This window comes from Staurois parvus, unplaced genomic scaffold, assembly GCF_062004578.1.
Source record: "Staurois parvus isolate SC_StPar_1 unplaced genomic scaffold, SC_StPar_1.0 ptg001302l, whole genome shotgun sequence".
In the NCBI taxonomy this organism is placed as follows: domain Eukaryota; kingdom Metazoa; phylum Chordata; class Amphibia; order Anura; family Ranidae; genus Staurois; species Staurois parvus.
The window spans coordinates 9,354,300-9,375,551 of NW_028319098.1; the positions used below are offsets into that span (position 1 = coordinate 9,354,300).

The window sequence follows — 21,252 nt, forward strand, 5'->3', positions numbered from 1 at the left end:
GCAGGCTGCCTTAGGATGGGTCAGGTGCGCTGACAAATCTTTCTATGGGCATGGTGAACACAAGGATGACGAAGTGAAGCAGGCTGCCCTAGGATGGTTCAGGTGTGCTGACAAATCTTTCTATGGGAACGGTGATCACAATGGCGACGAAGTGAAGCAGGCTGTCCTAGGATGGTTCAGGTGTGCTGACAAATCTTTCTATGGGAACGGTGATCACAATGACGACGAAGTGAAGCAGGCTGCCCTAGGATGGTTCAGGTGTGCTGACAAATCTTTCTATGGGAACGGTGATCACAATGATGACGAAGTGAAGCAGGCTGCCTTAGGATGGTTCAGGTGTGCTGACAAATCTTTCTATGCAAAAGCTTTCCACGCATTAGTTAAACACAGGTATAAATGTAGCAGGGGAGTATGTCGACAAATAAATGCAGTTTCCACACTTGAAATTTGTTCTTTTATTATATAAACTCAAAAGTCCTGGTTTGACTTGATGGCCCCTTGTAAATTACTTTAGATTTGCTGAAATTCGTTACTGCTGTAATAATGAAAGTTTTATCAGAATTTCAATTCTTAACGAAACAAATCACACGTCTTATAAAAATGGACACCTTACAGCACACAGTATGTAGGCAAAGGACACATCCCTGCCACGGCCCCATGGTCCACAAAGATCTAATATCCAGAAAATGACTAAACCACACAAATTATTTTTTTAATCTCCATTTTCCTTTATTTCGTATTTTCAAAATAAATAAAGTGGAGGTTGGATAAAAAGTTTAGTACAGCAGAACACCTTTGGCATTAAATTAGTACATTTTGTATAGAGATGTATACATCAGAATAAACACAGGGACAAGTGATTCTGTACAAGGGACAGAGGGGTTTGGTATCAAAAGTGGGACAGTGAGCAGGAAGACCAGGTATAGGGACAGATTGGGGGGGTAGAAAGGGTTACCTTGTAATGTTATGAGAGATGTGTGGGAATAGAAAAACAAACATACATACTCACCTCCATGCTGCAGCTGTCCCTTGCTGGCTCTTAGCCTGATAACTGAGCAATCACATGACCACTGATCTGTTCTGTATAGATATACTGGGTTTTTTTTTTTGTTTCATTTTGGCTTTTTTTTTTCTTTTTACAGATCAGCTTGATAACTGAGCAGTCACATGACCACTGATCTGTTCTGTGTAGATATACTGGTGTTTTTTGTTTGTTTCAATTTGGCTTAGAGATGATCAGCCTGAAAACTGAGCAATCACATGACGACTGATCTGTTCAGTGTAGATATACTGTTTTTTCTGGTTTCATTTTGTTTTTTTAGAGATGATCTAAACCCAAAGTCAAAAATGTAATAGATTGCAGTTTAGTAATCCTTAGAAATGGTGGCTGCATTTGTTTTTTTTAAGCTTTTCCCGTTAACCACTTGTCCTCCTGAGGATTTACCCCCCTTCCTGACCAGACCATTTTTTGTGTTAACGCACTGCGTTATTTTAACTGACAATTGCACGGTCATGCTACGCTGTATCCAAATTAAATTTACATCCTTTTTTTCCCCACAAATTGAGCTTTCTTTCGGTGGTATTTGATCACCTGTGCATTTTTTATTTTCTGCGCTATAAAACAAAAAATTGACAATTTTGAGAAAAAAAAATTTTTTTTTTACTTTTGCTATTAAACATGTCCAGTAAAAAAATAGTAAAAATCAATTTTCATCATAAATTTAGGCCAATATGTATTCTGCTACGTCTTTGCTAAAAAAAATCCCAATACGTGTAAATTAATTGGTTTACAACTTATAGCGGGACTACAAGACTACCGCAGGCATTCTGACACTGGGAGGAACTGACTTGGTGTCACTGACATCCCCAGTGACACCAATACAGTGATCAGTGCTAAAAGAAAGCACTGACACTGTACTAATGTCACTGGGCAGGAAGGGGTTATCATGAGGGGCGATCAAAAGGTTAACTGTGTGCTGGGAGTGTTTTACTGGGGGCGGTGTGTTGGTGCGTCACTGTAAGCACACTGCTCTGGATGGCTGTGCTGTGCCAAGCCGAGCCAAAAAGAAGGAAGACTGTTAGTAAACAAAGCAGTACTCCTTCCTCTTGCCTGTGAGAATCGCATCTGAATGGCACAAATCACACTGCAAAATCACGCAGCACTAGCACTGCAAATCACATGTGAAATCGCACCACATCAGTGCAAATCCGGACTGGGTCTGGAAAAGGGTCCCGTTGCGAGTTTAGTGAAGAGTGGTGCGATTTTAAGTTCTATAGCCTGTGAGAATCACATCTGAATGGCACAAATCACACTGCAAAATCACACAGCACTAGCACTGCAAATCGCATGCAAATCCAGACTAGGGGCGCTTTCACACTGCCTGGCTGCACTTTGGCAGCAGTAGTGTGGCGTACCCATGGATTTTGTGCCAGTTAACTGTGCTTTCCCATAGACTTCTCTTATCCCCTTTGGTTTTGGTGCAGATTCTGAAAGCGCACCAAAAGTCCTGCATCCAGTAGGATGGGTCTTTGGTCTGCTTTCAGAAAATGCTCAAATTGTGGGACATAATAGAAGTCTATGGGAAAGCAAAGCTAACCAGCTCAAAAACAGTGGGTACACTGCACTGTGGCCAAAGCACAGCAGATCAGTGTGAAGTCACCCTTACTTTAGGGGTTCTTTGAGCAATGAGCAATTTCTGCCTCACAGATAAGTTCCCACTGACACCATTGATCTTTTTAGCTATCTGTAAGGCTAGGTTCACACCTATGCAGTTTGCGTTTGATCCGTTTCTGCAGTGCTTTTTGCAGAGTATTTTGGGTTTTTGCACATGCGTTTTTTGCTGCGTTTTTTTTTCTTGTTGCTAGGCAGAGTAAAACACAAAATGCATCAAAAATGCAGCAACAACACACTACATGCTTTTTCTGCCTATAGAACCAAAAATGCAACTTTTTGTGTTTAAGCACTTCCTGTCCGGACACTTTTACCCCCTTCCTGACCAGGGCAATTTTCAGCTTTCAGCACTATCACACTTTGAATGACAATTGCGCGGTCATGCAATACTGTACCCATATGAATTTTTTACCATTTTTTTGAGACAGATAAAGCTTTATTTTGGTGGTTTATTCACCGCTGGGATTTTTATTTTTTTACTATGTAAATGAAAAAGTCCAAAAATGTGATAAAGATTTTTTTTTTTTCTGCACTGATTGCTTTTACACAGATATAGGATGTAAAAGCAATCATTTCTCTTTCTCTCTGTCTGCATTCTTGCAGTCATTGAGAAGTACTGAGTGAGCTGTGATTGGTCACAGCTTGTCACATGGTACAAGGCTGTTGTGAATAGCCTTGTACCATGTGACCTCTGTGATCATTCACAGATTTCACACGTAGTAAGCAATGATGTCACAAGTGACATCTTGCTTAGTACTTTGCATTTGTTCACTGATTGGCCAATCACTGATCACATGATCGGGACCTCGTACAGAGGTCCCGTCTGACGATCGGTGTTTCACTGTGTCCGGAGGACACAGCGGGCACCGGATCACGGTGCTGCGCGCCCCCTACCCGGGAATGCAAAATCACATATATATGTGATTTTGTGCACCCCTGCCACCCTGCAGCAGTATATCTGCTATAGGGCGGCGGGGAAACGGTTAAGCACTCTGAGTCATCCCTGCTAGTCCAACCCACAAAGAGAAATAAAATGACCTGATTGGACGATATCGAGTCGCATGTACCCGAAAGTAATGAATGTAAAGTAATTTCAGATTTATTTATGTTATGATTTGGAGATTCTGATAGAATCCACCTCCATCCAACCAAACCACAATAAGTAGGAATCATCTCCTTTCACTTTTATACCTTACTGTATTTATTGCAACATATTTCCCTTTAGTGCATTTTTTTTTTAAATAATGAAAAATGTTATTGCAAAAAGAATCAGCTGATTATCCAAAAGTCAAAGACTACTGTGCCACTCTTATCTGAATAAAACAAAAAGGATTCAAATCAATTCAAATCATTTGTTACGTTGTTAGGTTATTTCAGACACTTCAAACAATTGGTTAGTTTGGTTTAGTCCTGGTTCACATCTGTGCAGGCCGTGATTTGCGTGGTCACAAGAGCCCGTTCATTTGAATGGACTCCCGTGCCCCAGGACACGCAGGGAAGAAGTCCCTGCACTACTTTGGAAATCGCCGCTCTCACGGGAACCAGTACGGTTGCAATTTCCAGTGTGGGCGGCGTTCCATTAGAAATAATGGCACCCACCTACGGGTCCCACATTCCTCTGTATGGGTGGTGTCACTTCAGGTATTAGTGTGGGTCCCGCATTCCTCTGTATGGGCGGTGCAGCTGCAGGTATTAGTGTGGGTCCCGCATTCCTCTGTATGGGTGGTGTCACTTCAGGTATTTGTGAGGGTGCCGCATTCCTCTGCATGGGCGGTGCAGCTGCAGGTATTTGTGCGGGTCCCTCATTCCTCTGTATGGGTGGTGTCACTTCAGGTATTAGTGTGGGTCCCACATTCCTCTGTATGGGTGGTGTCACTTCAGGTATTTGTGCGGGTCCCGCATTCCTCTGTATGGGCGGTGTCACTTCAGGTATTAGTGTGGGTCCCGCATTCCTCTGTATGGGTGGTGCAGCTGCAGGTACAGTATTTGTGCGGGTCCCGCATTCCTCTGTATGGGTGGTGTCACTTCAGGTATTAGTGTGGGTCCCGCATTCCTCTGTATGGGTGGTGTCACTTCAGGTATTAGTGTGGGTCCCGCATTCCTCTGTATGGGTGGTGTCACTTCAGGTATTAGTGTGGGTCCCGCATTCCTCTGTATGGGCGGTGTCACTTCAGGTATTAGTGTGGGTCCCGCATTCCTCTGTATGGGTGGTGCAGCTGCAGGTACAGTATTTGTGCGGGTCCCTCATTCCTCTGTATGGGAGGTGTCACTTCAGGTATTTGTGCGGGTCCCGTAGCGGCACTACCTGCACAGATGTGAACCAGGGGTTAAACTGGTTGTAAACCTCAGACATGAAATATGAACAAAGCATATCCCTCTATAGCATTTACTTGCCTCAACCCAGAGTACTAATTGTCATTCCTATCTGCTGCCCTGTTCCTCTGCTATAAGCATGAGTGACTTCTGATGAGTTTTCATGACACCAAGAAAAAGATGGTGACGGAAGACACAGCCTGTGATCGATAGCCTCAGCTTTGTTCCTCTGTGCTGTATGCCAGCTCCCCATCCCCTGAATTTCAGAGAGATCCTATATAAATTCTGGACTTTGAATGGAGGTAGGGGAAAGATGGCTGCAGATAAACAGGTACAACTTATGTAGGTGGATTTGTTTCATCTCTGTGTATCAGCTGAGGCTGGTCATTTCATTAGGTATATGTAAAGGTTTACAACCACTTCAGCCAGTGGTGTATCCAGGTTGCGTTCTGGCCTAGGCAACACAAAAATTGCCCCCAACCCCCGGGAGAGACCCTGAGACCCTCACATTGACCAACCCCCCCCCCCACCTGAGAAAGCCTTCCACTACCACCACCTCTGATACACTGCCCCCCCCCGCCCCCCACACACACACAAACAACACACACACACCCCCTTCCGCGAGAGAGGACACTCCTTCACAGCTCCGGACATCCCCGGGAACGAGAGTCAGGCTCTGCATACACCATCAAGTAGGCCGCAGCCTCTCTCGGATCCCACTTGGTCCCCATGCTGCGTGTGTCCCTTCTTCCATCCCTTCTTCCGGGGAGCAGTGCTGCCCCCCTGAAAAATGCCGCCCTAGGCAAATGCCTTTCTTGCCTTGTGGTAAATCCGACCCTGACTTCAGCTCCGACAGAATTTCCCCCCTTCATGAACAGGCCGTTTTTTTTGCTATTCAGCACTGTGCTATTTTAACTGGCAATTGCTCGGTCATGCAACACCGTGCCCACGTGAACTTTGTCATTTCTTCACACAAATAGACCTTCTTTTGGTGGTATTTGGTCACCACTGGGTTTTTTATTCTTTATTATATAAATAAAGACAGAGATTTTGAAAAACAAAATTAAATTCTATTGCACAGAGCAGGTAAGTATAGACATGTTTATTTTTATTAATTTTTTTTTTTAATCCTTTCCTTTACAACCACTTTGCCAGACTATTGGGCTGCAGCTGTGTGCCATTGCGGTGGCCCGTGTTTAGTGGGATAGTGCCCGCTGAACACAGAGAGTGTAATTTGGGTGAAGCAAATACCCTTCAGGTTAAAGGGATGGGAGCAATTGAGGGGTGGTAAAAATGTGAATTCACAACGTGGGTTTACTGTCCCCTAACCACCAGCGTAAATGAGCCCTCTATGAGACCTTTCCGTCCCTGTACGCATGTGAACGCTCAGATGTGCGATGAACTGTGTCCAGCGGCAGCCTGTCAGTGGTTACAGCAGCCGCCTGTCACTCCCGTGGATGAGCCCCAATATCGGTACACGGCGCTGGACTCTACATACATCTCATCGTCCGATCACCGGACCCCCATCCACGACAGCCGGGATCACGGAGCAATGAAAGGCAATGCTAGAAGACACGAGCGCTCGGAGTGTCCGGTGCCGGGAGAGGCTCCCCCCCTCCGGTCTCCGGGACTCCGGTATTTTTAGTCCGGACCTCCCGAGTCCTCGCTCAGCCTCTAATAATACCCGTGGCGGGGGGCGGGGGCGGGGCCAGCGGCAGAGGATGGTGGCGGGGCCGCGCTGGGATTGGCCGGTGGCTGGGCGCTGTGAGTGGGATGTAGAGGGGAGAAGGGGAGGCAGAGGAGAGTGCATGCCGCCGCCGCCGCCGGTACACGGGAGCGCTGACTGTCCCTTCTCCGAGGACCCCCCAGCCCACACTCCCTGAATGACGGGCGGACGCTTCGACTTCGACGACGGCGGCACTTACTGCGGCGGCTGGGAGGATGGCAAAGCTCACGGGCACGGCATCTGTACGGGGCCCAAGGGCCAGGGGGAGTACTCGGGCTCCTGGTCCCACGGCTTCGAGGTGGTCGGAGTGTACACCTGGCCCAGCGGGAACACCTACCTGGGCTACTGGGCGCAGGGCAAGAGGCACGGGCTGGGCGTGGAGACCAAAGGCAGGTGGATGTACCGGGGAGAGTGGTCCCATGGCTTCAAGGGGAGGTACGGGGTCCGCCAGAGCCTCGCCACACCGGCCCGCTACGAGGGCACCTGGAGCAACGGGCTGCAGGACGGATACGGCATCGAGACCTACGGGGATGGAGGTAAGTGGCACTCCCGCCGACCTGCACCCCCATCATATGTCACCCCACTGTCACCCACCTGCACTCTGCTGTCACCCCACCTGCACCCCCTTCACCTGTCACCCCCTTCACCTCTGACCCCGCTGTCACCGACCTGCACCCCCATCACCTCTCACCCCCCATCACCTGTCACCAACCTGCACACCGCTGTCACCCCACCTGCACCCCCATCATCTGTCACCCCACCTGCACCATCATCACCTGTCACCCCACTCTTACCAACCTGTACCCCGCTGTCACCCCACCTTCACCCCCATCACCTGTCACCCTGCACTCACCAACCTGCCCCCCATTACCTGTCACCCTGCTCTCACCAACCTGCACCCTGCTGTCACCATACCATCACCTGTCACCCCACTCTCACTAACCTGTACCCTGCTGTCACCCCACCTTCACCCCCATTACTTGTCACCCCACTCTCACCAACCTGCCCCCCATCACCTGTCACCCCACTGTCACCACCTGCACCCCATCACCTGTCACCCCACTCTTACCAACCTGTACCCCGCTGTCTTCCCACCTTCACCCCCATCACCTGTCACCCTGCACTCACCAACCTGCCTCCCATTACCTGTCACCCTGCTCTCACCAACCTGCACTCCGCTGTAACCATACCATCACCTGTCACCCCACTCTCACCAACCTGTACCCTGCTGTCACCCCACCTTCACCCCCATTACCTGTCACCCCACTCTCACCAACCTGCCCCCCATCACCTGTCACCCCACTCTTACCAACCTGTACCCCGCTGTCACCCCACCTTCACCCCCATCACTTGTCACCCCGCTCTCACCAACCTGCACTCCACTCTCAACACCTCCATCACCGGTCACCCCACTGTCACCAACCTGTACCCTATCACCTGTCACCCCACTCTTACCAACCTGTACCCCCACTGTCACCCCACCTGCACCCCATCACCTGTCACCCCGCTCTCCCCAACCTGCACGCCCATCACCTGTCACCCTGCTCTTACCAACTTGTACACCACTGTCACCCCACCTGCAACCCTATCACCTGTCACCCCATTCCCACCAACCTGCACCCCCATTATTGGTCACCCCACTCTCTCCAACCTGTACCCCACTCACTTCACCTGCACTCCATCATGTCACCTCATTCACACCAACCTGAACCCACATTATTGGTCACCCCAACCTGCACCCCGTTGGCACCCTACTCTCACCAACCTGTACCCCCCATCACCGGTCACCCCTACTCTCACCAGCCTGCTCCCCGCTGTCACCCCACTCTCACCAACCTGAACTCCCATCACCAGTCACCTCGCTGTCACCAACCTGCACCACACTGTCACCCCACTCTCACCAACCTCTACCCCCATCACCAATTTGCACCCCCATCACCTGTCACTCCACTGCCATCAATCTGCAACCCCCATCACCGGTTACCCCACTGTCACCAACCTGCAACCCTCATCACTGGTCACCCCACTGTCACCAATCTGCACCCCCATCACCTGTCACCCCACTGTCACTAACCTGCACCCCCATCTCCGGTCACCCCACTGTCTCCAACCTGCACCCACATTGCCTGTACTCAACTGTCACCCAGCCTGCACCCCCATCTCCAGTCACCCCACTGTCACCAACCTGCACCCCAATGTCACCCAGCTTGTACCCAACTGTCACCCAGCCTGTACCCAACTGTCACCCCAATGTCACCCAGCTTGTGCCCAACTGTCTCTCAGCCTGTACCCAGCTGTCACCCCAATGTCATCCAGCCTGTACCCAGCTGTTACCCCAATGTCACCCAGCCTGTACCCAACTGTCACCCCAATGTCACCCAGCCTGTACCCAGCTGTTACCCCACTGTCACCCAGCCTGTACCCAGCTGTTACCCCACTGTCACCCAGCCTGTACCTAACTGTCACCAACCTGGACCCCGCTGTCACCCAGCCTGTACCCATTGTCATGCAGCCTGTATCCACTGTCACCCTGCTCACTTGTCTGTCACCCAATGTGTTCCTATCTCCTCAGTGTCACCCCACAGTCACCCAGCCTGTACCCAACTGTCACCTCACTGTCGCCCAGCCTGTACCCCTGTGTTACCCTACTCACCTGTGTGTCACCCATGTCCCTATCACCTGAGTGTCACCTCACTGTCACCCAACCTGTACCCATTCACCTGAGTGTCACCCTATGTGTCCCCATTAACCAATGTGTCACCCAACCTATACCCACTCACCAGTTCATCACCCAATGTGTCCTCATCACCTGAGTGTCACCCAACGTTTACCCCCATCACCTTATTGTCATCCTACATGTATCCACTCACCAATGTGCCACCCAATGTGTCCCCATCACCCGAGCGTCACCCAGCCTATACTGGTCACCTCTGTGTCACCCAGCCTCTACCCACTCATCTTAGTATCACCCAGTGTGTCACCTGTGTGTCACCCAACCTGTACCCACTAACCTGTGTTTTACCCACCAGCCACCTGTTTGTCACCCATTGTGTCACCAGGCACCTGTGTGTTACCGGTCACCTGTGTGTCACTCAGTGTGTCACTGGCCACCTATATGTCACCCATTGTGTCACTGGTCACCTGTGTGTCACTCAGTGTGTCACTGGTCACCTGTGTGTCACTCAGTGTGTTCCCACTCACCAATGTGTCTCCCATCACCTGTGTGTCACCAGTTGTGTCCCCCATTACCTGTACATCCCCAATGTGTCCATATAATGTGTGTCAACTAATGTGTCCCCAACATCTGTGTGTCACCCAGTGTTTTGGCTAACATGTCCTCATCACCTGTGTGTCACCCAGTGTGTCCCCACTCACCCAGACATTACCCAGCATGTCCCTCATCAATTGTTTTTGATTTGAACAGACTGCCTGCTTGGAATGTGTCACCCATCACCTGAATATTACCCAACATGTCCACCATTACTTGTGTGTCACTTAACGTATCCCCAATCACTTGAATGTCATTTATGTATGTCCCCAATCATGTCCATGCTCACCTGTGTATCCTTTGTTCATCTGCATGTCACCCATCATGTCCCTAATCACCCATGTGTCATTTACTAATGTCCCTACAGCATGTCACCCATCATGTTCCACATTACCTGCATGTCACCCATCATGTTCCACATTACCTGCATGTTACCTTTCATGTCCCTTTTCACCTGTGTGTCATTTACTAATCATGTCCCTCCAGCACATCACTAATCGTAACCCTGCTCATCTTCTTGTCATGTTTCTGCTCACCTGCATGTCATCCACAATGTCCCCATCACCTGTGTGTCACTAATCATGTCCCTGCTCACCTGTATGTCACCCATCATGTCCCCAATCACTTGTGTCACCCATGATGTCCCCGCTCCCCTGTATGTCACCTATGTTGTCCCCACGCACCTGCATGTCTCTGGCTCATCATACCAGTCTGCTATGACCCAGCCATGGACACTCCGTAATTGCCAGCTGACCCTTATTTCCATTGATCGTCCCAGGCTTTGGTGACTTGTTCCCGGAATGTTTGTGTCCTGACATTTGTCAATATAAAACGCTTTCGTTACACATGAAATCCATACTGTGCCGTCAAATTTTCTCAGCTTGTTTTAAGTGAATGTTTTATAGAGTATTAAGTAATGTCAGGATAAAAGCTTTATTATATTGATCAGTAAATATTCTATCATTACTACATTTTATTAAAGTTTATGAAACATCTACAAATCCCCCAGAATATCAGCTAGTCCTCACTTGTGATAATCTTCCAGGTGATCCTCAGGGGTGGTTCTCATACGGTGTGAGGTCCATGGCTTTTGCAGCAAAGTATTTCTTGAAATCATTTATCTTGTGTCATCAGCATTGTGTGTCATTCATTAGGTCCGTCAGGGCTTGTTCACACCACAATTCCCGTGTTCCGGATGTGGTTTTGCATAAGTTTTTATACACACTTTTTTGATGTATTTCCAACCAGTGCGTTTTTTTTTCTTCCCTTTTTTTTTTAAATATTATTTTGAAACTTGAAAAATCTTTATTTTAATTCAGGACAATGTGCTTTCTCATGCCTTTTGATGCATTCCAGATGAAAAAATTGCAGCATGTTGTACTTTTCTTAAGAGCACTGGAACTGACCACACTGGTCTGAACTATGGCCATTAGAAGACATGGCAAACGCTGTGCATGCAGTCTGGATGCTGTTTAAAAACGCACTGGAAAGCATCTGGTGTGAACCAGCCTTCAACCATTGTGCCTGTTTCTCATCCAGGGGAGGACATTAAGCAGGGTATACATGTACAGTTTTATTTTGTTCAACCAGTCCAAAAAAATTGACAGATCCCTGCATCCACACAAGCGATGTGGATGGAGGAGGGGCAGATTGACCATTTGGAAACTCGGGCACTGCCCAAGGGCCCGGGGTCAGTAGGGGGCCCCATGAGATGCCCCTGGTACCTTCTTCATAGGCTTTTTTGAGTTTGGGCAAGGACACAGGGGCCCCATGATCCCCCTATTGCCCGGGGTCCCCAAGAGTTTTCAGTCCGCCCCTGGGATGGAGGGATCTCCCCTGCTGCGCTATTGTTTTCTGACAGTGAAGACTGTTCCCCTGTCAGAATACACAGATCAGCGATGCAGCCATTGGCTGCATGCACTAACCGAATGCTGGTTTTCCAGCATAGTTATTTTACCCAAGCCAGTCGTCAGGCTGGCTTCTGTTGAACAGAGAGGAGTACACACAAATCGGCCAAATATCCCTATGTGTGTACCTGGCTTTACTCCTGGAAATCACATAGTGTAACATGAGATCAACCCTGTTTTTTTAAATGTGTGTTTTGAAAACATTGTAATCAATGTTACAGATAAGGAAAATGTAAACATCTGGTTAACCTCATGCTGCCACACTAAAACAAAACAAAAAATGAAAAACAAATAAAATTCACATATAGTTAAACCCTAAACTGAAAATAAATGTTTGACTCGTTTTTGTATTGAAGGGGTTAAATCAGATACCGTGGTTCAGCTCCCACACAGATTAGGATAAATAATCAGGTGTCACTTTCAGATGACATAAGTGATCTGGTTGCTAAGGACACCAACTCCACTTTGTCTCCAGTTTTCATCAGTCTGTTGGATAGTCAGGTCGAAGCCTGGACTCCGGAGATCTATGTGAAAGCAGTAGGGGGCCTCAGGTGCTGATAAACTCCCTGCAGTCACAGAGGCGGCTGCAGAGCCGCAATGAGTTTAGCAACTCAAAGATCATTATATAAAGTTGGATAGCAACGATGATCTGACTTCCAACGACAGCAGACACCTGTCATGGAGTGATTTCTTGTATTCGCAGCTGAGAACTGGAGAGCCGCAAGTTGTCTGTCACTTGTACATGAGCAAGCTGGTCAGAGAATTTTAAAAGTGTTCTCCATTCACTTCATATCACCCTAATCACATCAGTGGCAGGTCTAGGAGGAATCAGAAATGAAAATGATTTGCTGGTTTCTGCCAGAGTGTGTTAATGATAGAGACTTGGAGGAATCCACATCTCCATGCTTCACAGATTAGAATTGTAGGAATGGGCTGTATAGGGTTAGTGCTTACCATGCACTTAGCAATGCAGTCATTAGATAGAACTGTTATTTCAGTGGAAGAAATAATCACGTTTGAGAAATCACTTGCACTCAATAGACAGTTTAATCAGTAAATAAGAGCAATTGATCCTGGAGGAAGATGCAATTAAATTGGACCAAATCAGTGATTTTCCTGATTATATCAAATGACTGATTTTTGAGCAAAAGTCTTTTGAAATAATGAAATGAATAATTGATTGCTCATTTACCGTTATCTTTATGTGTATAGTGAGCATAATACTTACAGGAGATGAGCTGATCTCTGGATAATAGACACACAGTATATCATACATTATTAACGCTTTCTCTCTCTAAATATATACAGTGCCTTGAAAAAATATTCATACCCCTTGAAATTTTCCACATTTTGTCATGTTGCAGCTAAAAACATAAATGTATTTTATTGGGATTTTATGTGATAGACCAACACAAAGTGGCACAAAATTGTGAAATGGAAGGATGATGATAAATGGTTTTCAACATTTTTTACAAATAAATATCTGAAAAGTGGCATGCATTTGTATTCAGCCCCTTTTAATCTGATACCCCTAACTAAAATCTATTGAAACCAATTGCCTTCAGAAGTCACCTGATTGGTAAATAGAGTCCACCTGTGTGTAATTTAATCTCAGTATAAATACAGCTGTTATGTGAAGTCCTCAGAGGTTTGTTAGAGAACATTAGTGAACAAACAGCATCATGAAGGCCAAGGAACACACCAGACAGGCCAGGGATAAAGTTGTGGAGAGGTTTAAAGCAGTGTTAGGTTATAAAAAAATTCACAAGCTTTCAACATTTTCACAGAGCAAAGTTCAATCCATCATCTGAAAATGGAAAGAGTATGGTGCATCCGCAAACCTACAAAGACATGGACGTCCACCTAAACTGACAGGCTGGGCAAGGAGAGCATTAATCAGAGAAGCAGCCAAGAGGCCCATGGTAACTGTAGAGAAGCTGCAGAGATCCACAGCTCAGGTGGGAGAATCTGTCCACAAGACAACTATTAGTTGTGCATTCCACAAATCTGGCCTTTATGCAAGAGTGGCAAGAAGAAAGCCATTGTTGAAAGAAAGCCATAAGAAGTCCCGTTTGCGAGAAGCCATGTGGGGGACACAGCAAACATGTGGAAGAAGGTGCTCTGGTCAGATGAGACGAAAATGGAACTTTTTGGCCTAAAAGCAAAACACTGTGTGGTGGAAAACTAACACATCACCTTGAACACACCATCCCCACCGTGAAACATGGTGGTGGCAGCATCATATTGTGGGGATGCTTTTCTTCAGCAGGGTCAGGGAAGCTAGTCAGATTTGATGGGAAGATGGATGGAGCCAAATACAGGGCAATCTTAGAAGAAAACCTGTTAAGAGTCTGTAAAAGACTTGAGACTGGGGCAGAGATTCTCCTTCCAGCAGGACAATGACCCTAAACATACAGCCAGAGCTACAATGGAATGGTTTAGATAAAAGCATATTCATGTGTTAGTATGGCCCAGTCAAAGTCCAGACCTATATCCAATGGAGAATCTGTGGCAAGACTTGAAAATTACTGTTCACGGGCACTCTCCATTCAATCTGACAGAGCTTCAACTATTTTGCAAAGAAGAATGGGCAAAAATTTTCCTCTCTGGATTTGCAAAGCTGGTAGAGACATCCCCAAAAAGACTTGCAGCTGTAATTGAAGCGAAAGGTGGTTCTACAAAGTATTGCCTCGGGGATTCTGAATACAAATGCACAACACACTTTTCACATATTTATTTGTAAAAAGTTTTGAAAACCATTCATCATTTTCCTTCTACTTCACAATTATGTGCCACTTTGTGTTGTCCTATCACATAGAATCCCGATAAAATACATTTACGTTCTTGGTTGTAAAATTACGTGTAAAATTTCAAGGGGTACGAATACTTCCTTCAAGGCAGTATATGTGTGTGTGTGTGTGTGTGTGTGTGTGTGTGTGTATATGTGTGTGTATATATATATATATATATATATATATATATATATATACAGTATACACACACAGGGGGTAAAATAAGTATTGAACACGTCACAATTTGTCTAGATAAATATATATATATTTCTAAAGGTGCTATTGACATGAAATTTCCCTACATGTCAGTAACAATCTATGAATACATACAAAGAAACCAAAAGAAATCAGTTCAGAAATTAAGTTATGTGCAATAAAATGGAATGCCATGGGGAAAAAGTATGGAACAAATGAAGAAAGGGAGGTGCAAAGAGGCATGTAAAGCTAATACACCAGCTGAATTCTATCAGGAGGCAGGATTGCTTTATACTTACAGATAGATTTCAGCTGCGGTCTTGGGTTTCCATGCCTTTTTGCGCCTCCCTTTCTTCATGTGTTCAGTACTTTTTCCCTGTGTTACTCAAATGCGCACGTATGAGCATAAATGTTAATGAATTTCGCATGGAAATGTGTTTATATGTGTGAATGTGCAAAAATGTGCATAAATGCACATGAATACATGCAAAACAAATGTCTGAAATTACGTCCACAAATGCTGATGCTCAAACATCAGTATTGTGTGCAAGAGACCTTACATATACCCAGTGAAGTGACTGGCCTCAGGTGATACACAGAGATGAAACAGATCCTCCTACCTGTTTATCTGAAGTATTTTCTCCTCTGCATGCTTTCAAAGTGTTCAATGTATAAAGCTTTCTGAGAGTTCAGAAAAAAAAGGGTAAGAGAGATGAAGTTACACACTGCAGAGTTCAATGAGGAGTGTTCTGAGAGCTGATTGGAGCCATATCTCCCTCCACACAACACACAGGAACAGAGCTGAGACTGTCAATCTGCTGGAGGTCCTTACTCTGTCACCATTTTTCTTTTGGTGTCATGAAAACTTGTCAGAAGTGTTTCACGTGGATAGAAGAGAAAGGAAGCAGCAGAGAGAAATGACACTTAGCGTTTGGATTGAGACAAGTACACGCTATAGAAGGATATGCTTTGTTCACATTTCATGTGTGAGGTTTTCAACCACTTTAATTGGGAGAAGCGTGGCTCACCTGTTGATTTGGGAAAAAAATGTGTGTGTGTGTGTGTGTATATATATATATATATATATATATACACATACACACACAATATATGTATTTAGCTGTTCCAGCATGACTTCACATTTGTTACTATAACCATAGTATATAATAGTTATTATCTAAGGCTAGCAATGGACACACAAATGTTTTCCCAAGGTCAATGAATGGAGAGACCTCTGCCCCTGATATGTAGTGCTAAGGCCTGGTAATGTTTCTAGTCCTCATAAGAGGACATTAACTACAGAACCCATTATAACCTTTGCTGCTTAATATCAGTTAGTGGGCAGTGGGAATATATTCACCCACTGGGGATGTTTCTCATTACTTCTTGTACCAGAGGCAAAACAGTTAACAACCATAGCATGCCGCTTGCTATGGGGGCACACATGCAGGCATGCTTCCAACCCTAGCTGTGTGCATCCATAGAAACATACAGCGTGGCTCATCCCCACTCCCCACTCTCTACTCACAGAATTTTACTGACAGCAACAGGAGCCAATAGCAAAGCATGTGAAAGTTGGGAGAGGGAAGAGAAGACCTACAGCCGAGCACAGCACTGGATCAATGGAGGTGTTCAGGGGGGAGGGTTTATCAGAGAAGAAGCAGTGTGATTTGCATAGCCTGTCAATCAGTTCCAGCAGTCATGGGTGGGTTTGACAGACCAAGAGCCTCCTGGCTTGTCAGTTAAGCTGTTAGACCATGGAAGGTAGGACATGTCAATCCAGATATGCTGTGAGTGGGACAGACTGGGAGTCTGAGACTCCTGGGTCCTCCTACTACAATGGGTGGTAACCTAATTACATTGATGCTCACCAACAGTGATATACACAGTGGGATGTTACACTGGCCTAGAAAGGAGCAGGAATAATAGCCACCAGTCATCCAAACAGAAATAAGGGACACTGATCATTTATCCAGTAGAAGTGGAGGAGGGGATTTTTCTGTGGCTGGACAATAGCACATATTGCTAGAAGATAGGAAGTTAGGAGTTCAGCTTTATCAAGCAGTAAATGAAAACAGTAAAATACAAGCTCTTTCTAACCTATGTACCTGTATGTACCGTGAAATAGTTCATCCTCAAAGATCAAAACAAAGATTGTGAAAATGTTTTCAGTTATGCAGGCCATAGACGGGTCGAACATCGACCGATTTTTCAAACGATAAACGAAAAATCAGTCGTTCATTCGGCCGACATTACCACCAACGGTTTAAAAAATTGGCCGACTAAATCATAAAGTTCACCCCATAACTTCTGTCCCTTGCAGGTCACTGCTCATGCGCCGATTTTGTATCGTTAAAACCATCGGCCAATTTGCCCATCATTGCCGGGAAAATCGGCCGATCGTCCAAATCGGCCGTGAATTTTCCAACGTGACTGAAAATCTCAAAGTGCAAAAAACCCGAAAAACGGCCGAACAATTAACCCATTAATAGTGCGAAAATCAGCCGATTTTTTTTTTTTTTTTTTTTTTTTTTTTTTTTTTTTTCCTGGCCGATTTTTGAACCGTCTATGGCTGGCATTAGTTTTTAACAGTTTACAAGCATCTGTTGTGCGTCTACATCAGTGTTTGTCAACCTGTTTTCAGTTGCGGCATCCTTTAAAATTATTCCTAATATCAAGGCACCCCATTCTAAAATGTTGTACATATCGCAGCAGCATCCACATACATAGGAAGTCCAACAACAGAGGTGATTTGTTCCTCTAAAGCAAATACACCTTTGCACACTGGTACTGACTATTATTTCAGCGTTTCTGTTCTGCCTCAGTTTCTCTCCCTCACTCAGCTAATGTGCCTCCAGTGCTGATGGAGAGGAACAGAAGAGGATGTCCTTAGGTGCCCGATGTGCTTCCTTCAAACTGTGATGCTATCAGTTGTTAGGAAGCTGGCCCGCATGATTTCCAATGTTGAAATGATGCACAATTAAAACTTGTAGCTTTGTGTAACAAAAAAGGTAGACTTGATCCACCCGCTGGGTTGTTGACAATTGTGGGGTAAATTAGAGTAATTTTTAGACATTTTTCCAAGGCACTCCTGAAGAACCAAGAAAGCACATTGGGTGCCACGGCACCTTGGTCAAAAAAAAGGCTGATCTTCATTATGAGGTTGGCAGGTGACCAAGTTTCTACTTCCATAGAATACAAGGACAAAAGAGCTGTGATCTCAGTGCCTATGATGTGAAATATGAAGATGATTTTCTCTGCAATGCTTTTAGCTACATAGAATGAGGGCTTGTTTTCCTTTACTGTTTGTTTTAGGATATGTACCTATTTTAATGTACAATGCTCAGACACCTGTTCACTTTAAGCATCCATTAAATCTTTTTGAGGCCATGGTATCAGTCTACTATTATCTATAAATTGTGTAATGATAGTATATATACCATAGTCCAGCATGCCTACACCTGGCAGGCAGTAATAAGAAAAAGCTGCACATTTCCATTGGGCTCCGTGATTGCTACAAAAACCCCAACAGGCAAAATGGTAATAAACAATATTATAACATGTTATTAGCACTGTGCCCTCAGTTCATTAGTACATGGTATAATCTACTATGGCAATGTTTCCATCAGTGTGTCACATGTAAGACCAGCAGATATCTTCGGACCCATGTATGAAAATCTTAAGCCTTACAACCAGGATTTTCCCCATTTGTTCTCTTGAACCTGAAGATACAAGGTTGTATTTAACATACAGTTGCAAGAAAAAGTATGTGAACCCCTTGGGATTACGTGGAGTTTTGCATGAATTGGGCATAAAATGTGCTTTGAACGTCATCTAAGTCACAACAAAAGAAGAACACAGTCTGCTGAACATAATACTACACAAACATTAGATGTTGCCATGGTTTAATTGCACATAACATGTAAACATTCACAGTGCAGGGAGGAAAAAGTGTGTGAGTCCCTAGCCTAATGACTTCTCCCAGAGCTAATTGGAGCCAGGAGTGAGCCAACCTTGACTCCAATCAGTGTGATGATATTGGATGTGTTGCTGACAGCTGTCTTGCCCTTAAAAAACACACACCTGTTTTGGGTTTACTGGTTTCAAGAAGCACTGTCTGATGTGAACCATGCCTCGCAGAAAAGAGCTCTCAGAAGACCTACGATCAAGAATTGTTGACTTGCATGAAGCTGGAAAGGGTTACAAAAGTATCTCCAAAAGCCTTGATGTTCATGTGTCCACGGTAAGACAGACTGTCTACAAATGGAGAAAGTTTAGCACTGTTGCTACTCTCCCTAAGCGTGGTCATCCTGTAAAAATGACTGCAAGAGCACACAGCAGAATGCTGCATGAGGTAAAGAAGAATCCCATAGTGTCAGCTAAAGACCCTCAGAAATCTCTGGCACATGCTAACATTTTTGTTGACACATCTACAATAAGGAAAACATTAAACAAGAATGGAGTACATGGGAGGACACCACGGAGGAAGCCATTGCTGTCCAAAAAGAATGTTGCAGCACGTTTGAAGTTTGCAAAAGAGTACCTGGATGTTCCACAGCACTACTGGCAAAATATACTGTGGACAGATGAAACCAAGATTGAGTTGTTTGGGAAGAACACACAAGACTATGTGTGGAGAAAAAAAGGCACAGCACACCAACATCAAAACCTCATCCCCACTGTAAAACATGGCGGAGGGAGCATCATGGTTTGGGGCTGCTTCAGGGCCTGGACTGATTGTTGTCATTGATGGGAAAATTAATTCCAGAGTTTATCAAGACATTTTGCAGGAAAACGTACGACCATCTGTCCGCAAACTGAAGCTCCGCAGAGGATGGGTGATGCAACAGGACAATGAGCCAAAGCATACAATTAATTCAACAAAACAATGGCTGCAACAACACAGAATACACCTTCTGGAGTGGCCCAGTCAGAGTCCTGACCTCAACCCGATTGAAATGCTGTGGCATGACCTTAAGAGAGCGATTCACACCAGACATCCCAAGAATATTGCTACACTGAAACAGTTTTGTGAAGAGGAGTGGTCCAAAATTACTCCAGATCATTGTGCAGGTCTGATCTGCAACTACAGGAAACGTTTGGTTGAGGTTATTGCTGCCAGAGGAGGGTCAAACAGTTATTAAGTCCAAAGGTTCACATACTTTTTCCTCCCTGCACTGTGAATGTTTACATGTTATGTGCAATTAAACCATGGCAACATCTAATGTTTGTGTAGTATTATGTTCAGCAGACTGTGTTCTTCTATTGTTGTGACTTAGATGACGTTCAGAGCACATTTTATGCCCAATTCATGCAAAACTCCACGTAATCCCAAGGGGTTCACATACTTTTTCTTGCAACTGTATGATGTTGGTCTTGTAGCCTGGGCTGCTGTGGTGTTCCCTTTCCCATTGAGTTCATCCCTTGTTACCATAATGTTGTAATAAGTGAAAAATCATGCACCTGCATGACTTACATTTGTGGCAAGTGTTACTATAATCAGTCCACAGGAATGCTCATTTCTTTATCCAGCCCCCCCCCCCTCCCCCGTAACGCTTCTATAATTATTATTATTATTATACAATGTTTATATAGTGCCAACAGTTTGCTCAGTGCTTTACAATATAATGGGAGACAATACAGTTCAATACAAGAGGGTTAGGAGGGCCCTGATCCTCGGAGCTTACAATCTAGGATAACACTCACTGTCTGGGCACATAAACACGGGAGTTTGCTGAATACATTCTTTCGCTAAAAGTTGGTAAACGTGTTTTATAGTTATTTAAGAAAATAGTTGTTTAAGTTGTAGTTGTTTGAGACAATATTTATGTGTTTATAACGAGCTTAGTTTTTTTTCTTTGCTTTTAAAAGAATGAAAATGCATTAGGGGAATAGCTAAAAATAAACAAACTTAAGTACAAATATGGAGCATTTGTGAAGGTTGCAAAAACAATGATTATCGCACACCAATAAATAACTGACATTTCAAGCCTATTCATTAACCCCTTTGTAACCACTGTACAACTTTTTATTTTTTTCATACACACTTATTTCACTGCAGTACGCCTAATACATTGCAAGAAATACACAGCTAACCTTAGCAATAGAAATGAGCTCAGGTGTCCTCCAAACCCATCTCTAGCCTAACTCCAAACTTGCGCTTTTTTTTTTTTTTTTTTTCCTTATGAGCTGCTGGCCAGGTCTTTGTTTATGTGAGCTGGTGGGAAATACCCTCCCGGCAGTTCATTGGAGTAAAAAAAATGAGTGTGAGCATACATTTGGCGGCCAAACTCATGATTGCCAAAAACTGCGAGACCCAATATGCTCCCAATCCCTCAGATGTGATTTCCCTTACCAAAACCCACCACTCATATGAACGC

At 45.1% G+C, this 21,252-nt stretch overlaps 1 protein-coding gene and 1 long non-coding RNA gene across 2 annotated transcripts in view; one reads left to right on the forward strand and one right to left on the reverse strand.

Annotated features, from left to right (window-relative positions):
* Positions 1 to 440: 440 nt before the first annotated feature.
* Positions 441 to 2,247, reverse strand: LOC149437185 (uncharacterized). Its single transcript, XR_016308168.1, has 2 exons — positions 1,010 to 2,247; positions 441 to 535 (listed from the first exon to the last, which is right to left on the reverse strand). It is a non-coding gene; the product is annotated as an uncharacterized LOC149437185 (long non-coding RNA).
* Positions 2,248 to 6,744: 4,497 nt separating this feature from the next.
* JPH1 (junctophilin 1) overlaps positions 6,745 to 21,252 on the forward strand; it is a 160,872-nt gene continuing 146,364 nt past the window's right edge. Inside the window, exon 1 of the mRNA XM_089661025.1 lies at positions 6,745 to 7,246. Coding sequence (XP_089517151.1) covers positions 6,868 to 7,246 — 379 coding nt within the window. The 5' untranslated portion in view covers positions 6,745 to 6,867. The remainder of the gene's footprint in view (positions 7,247 to 21,252) is intronic.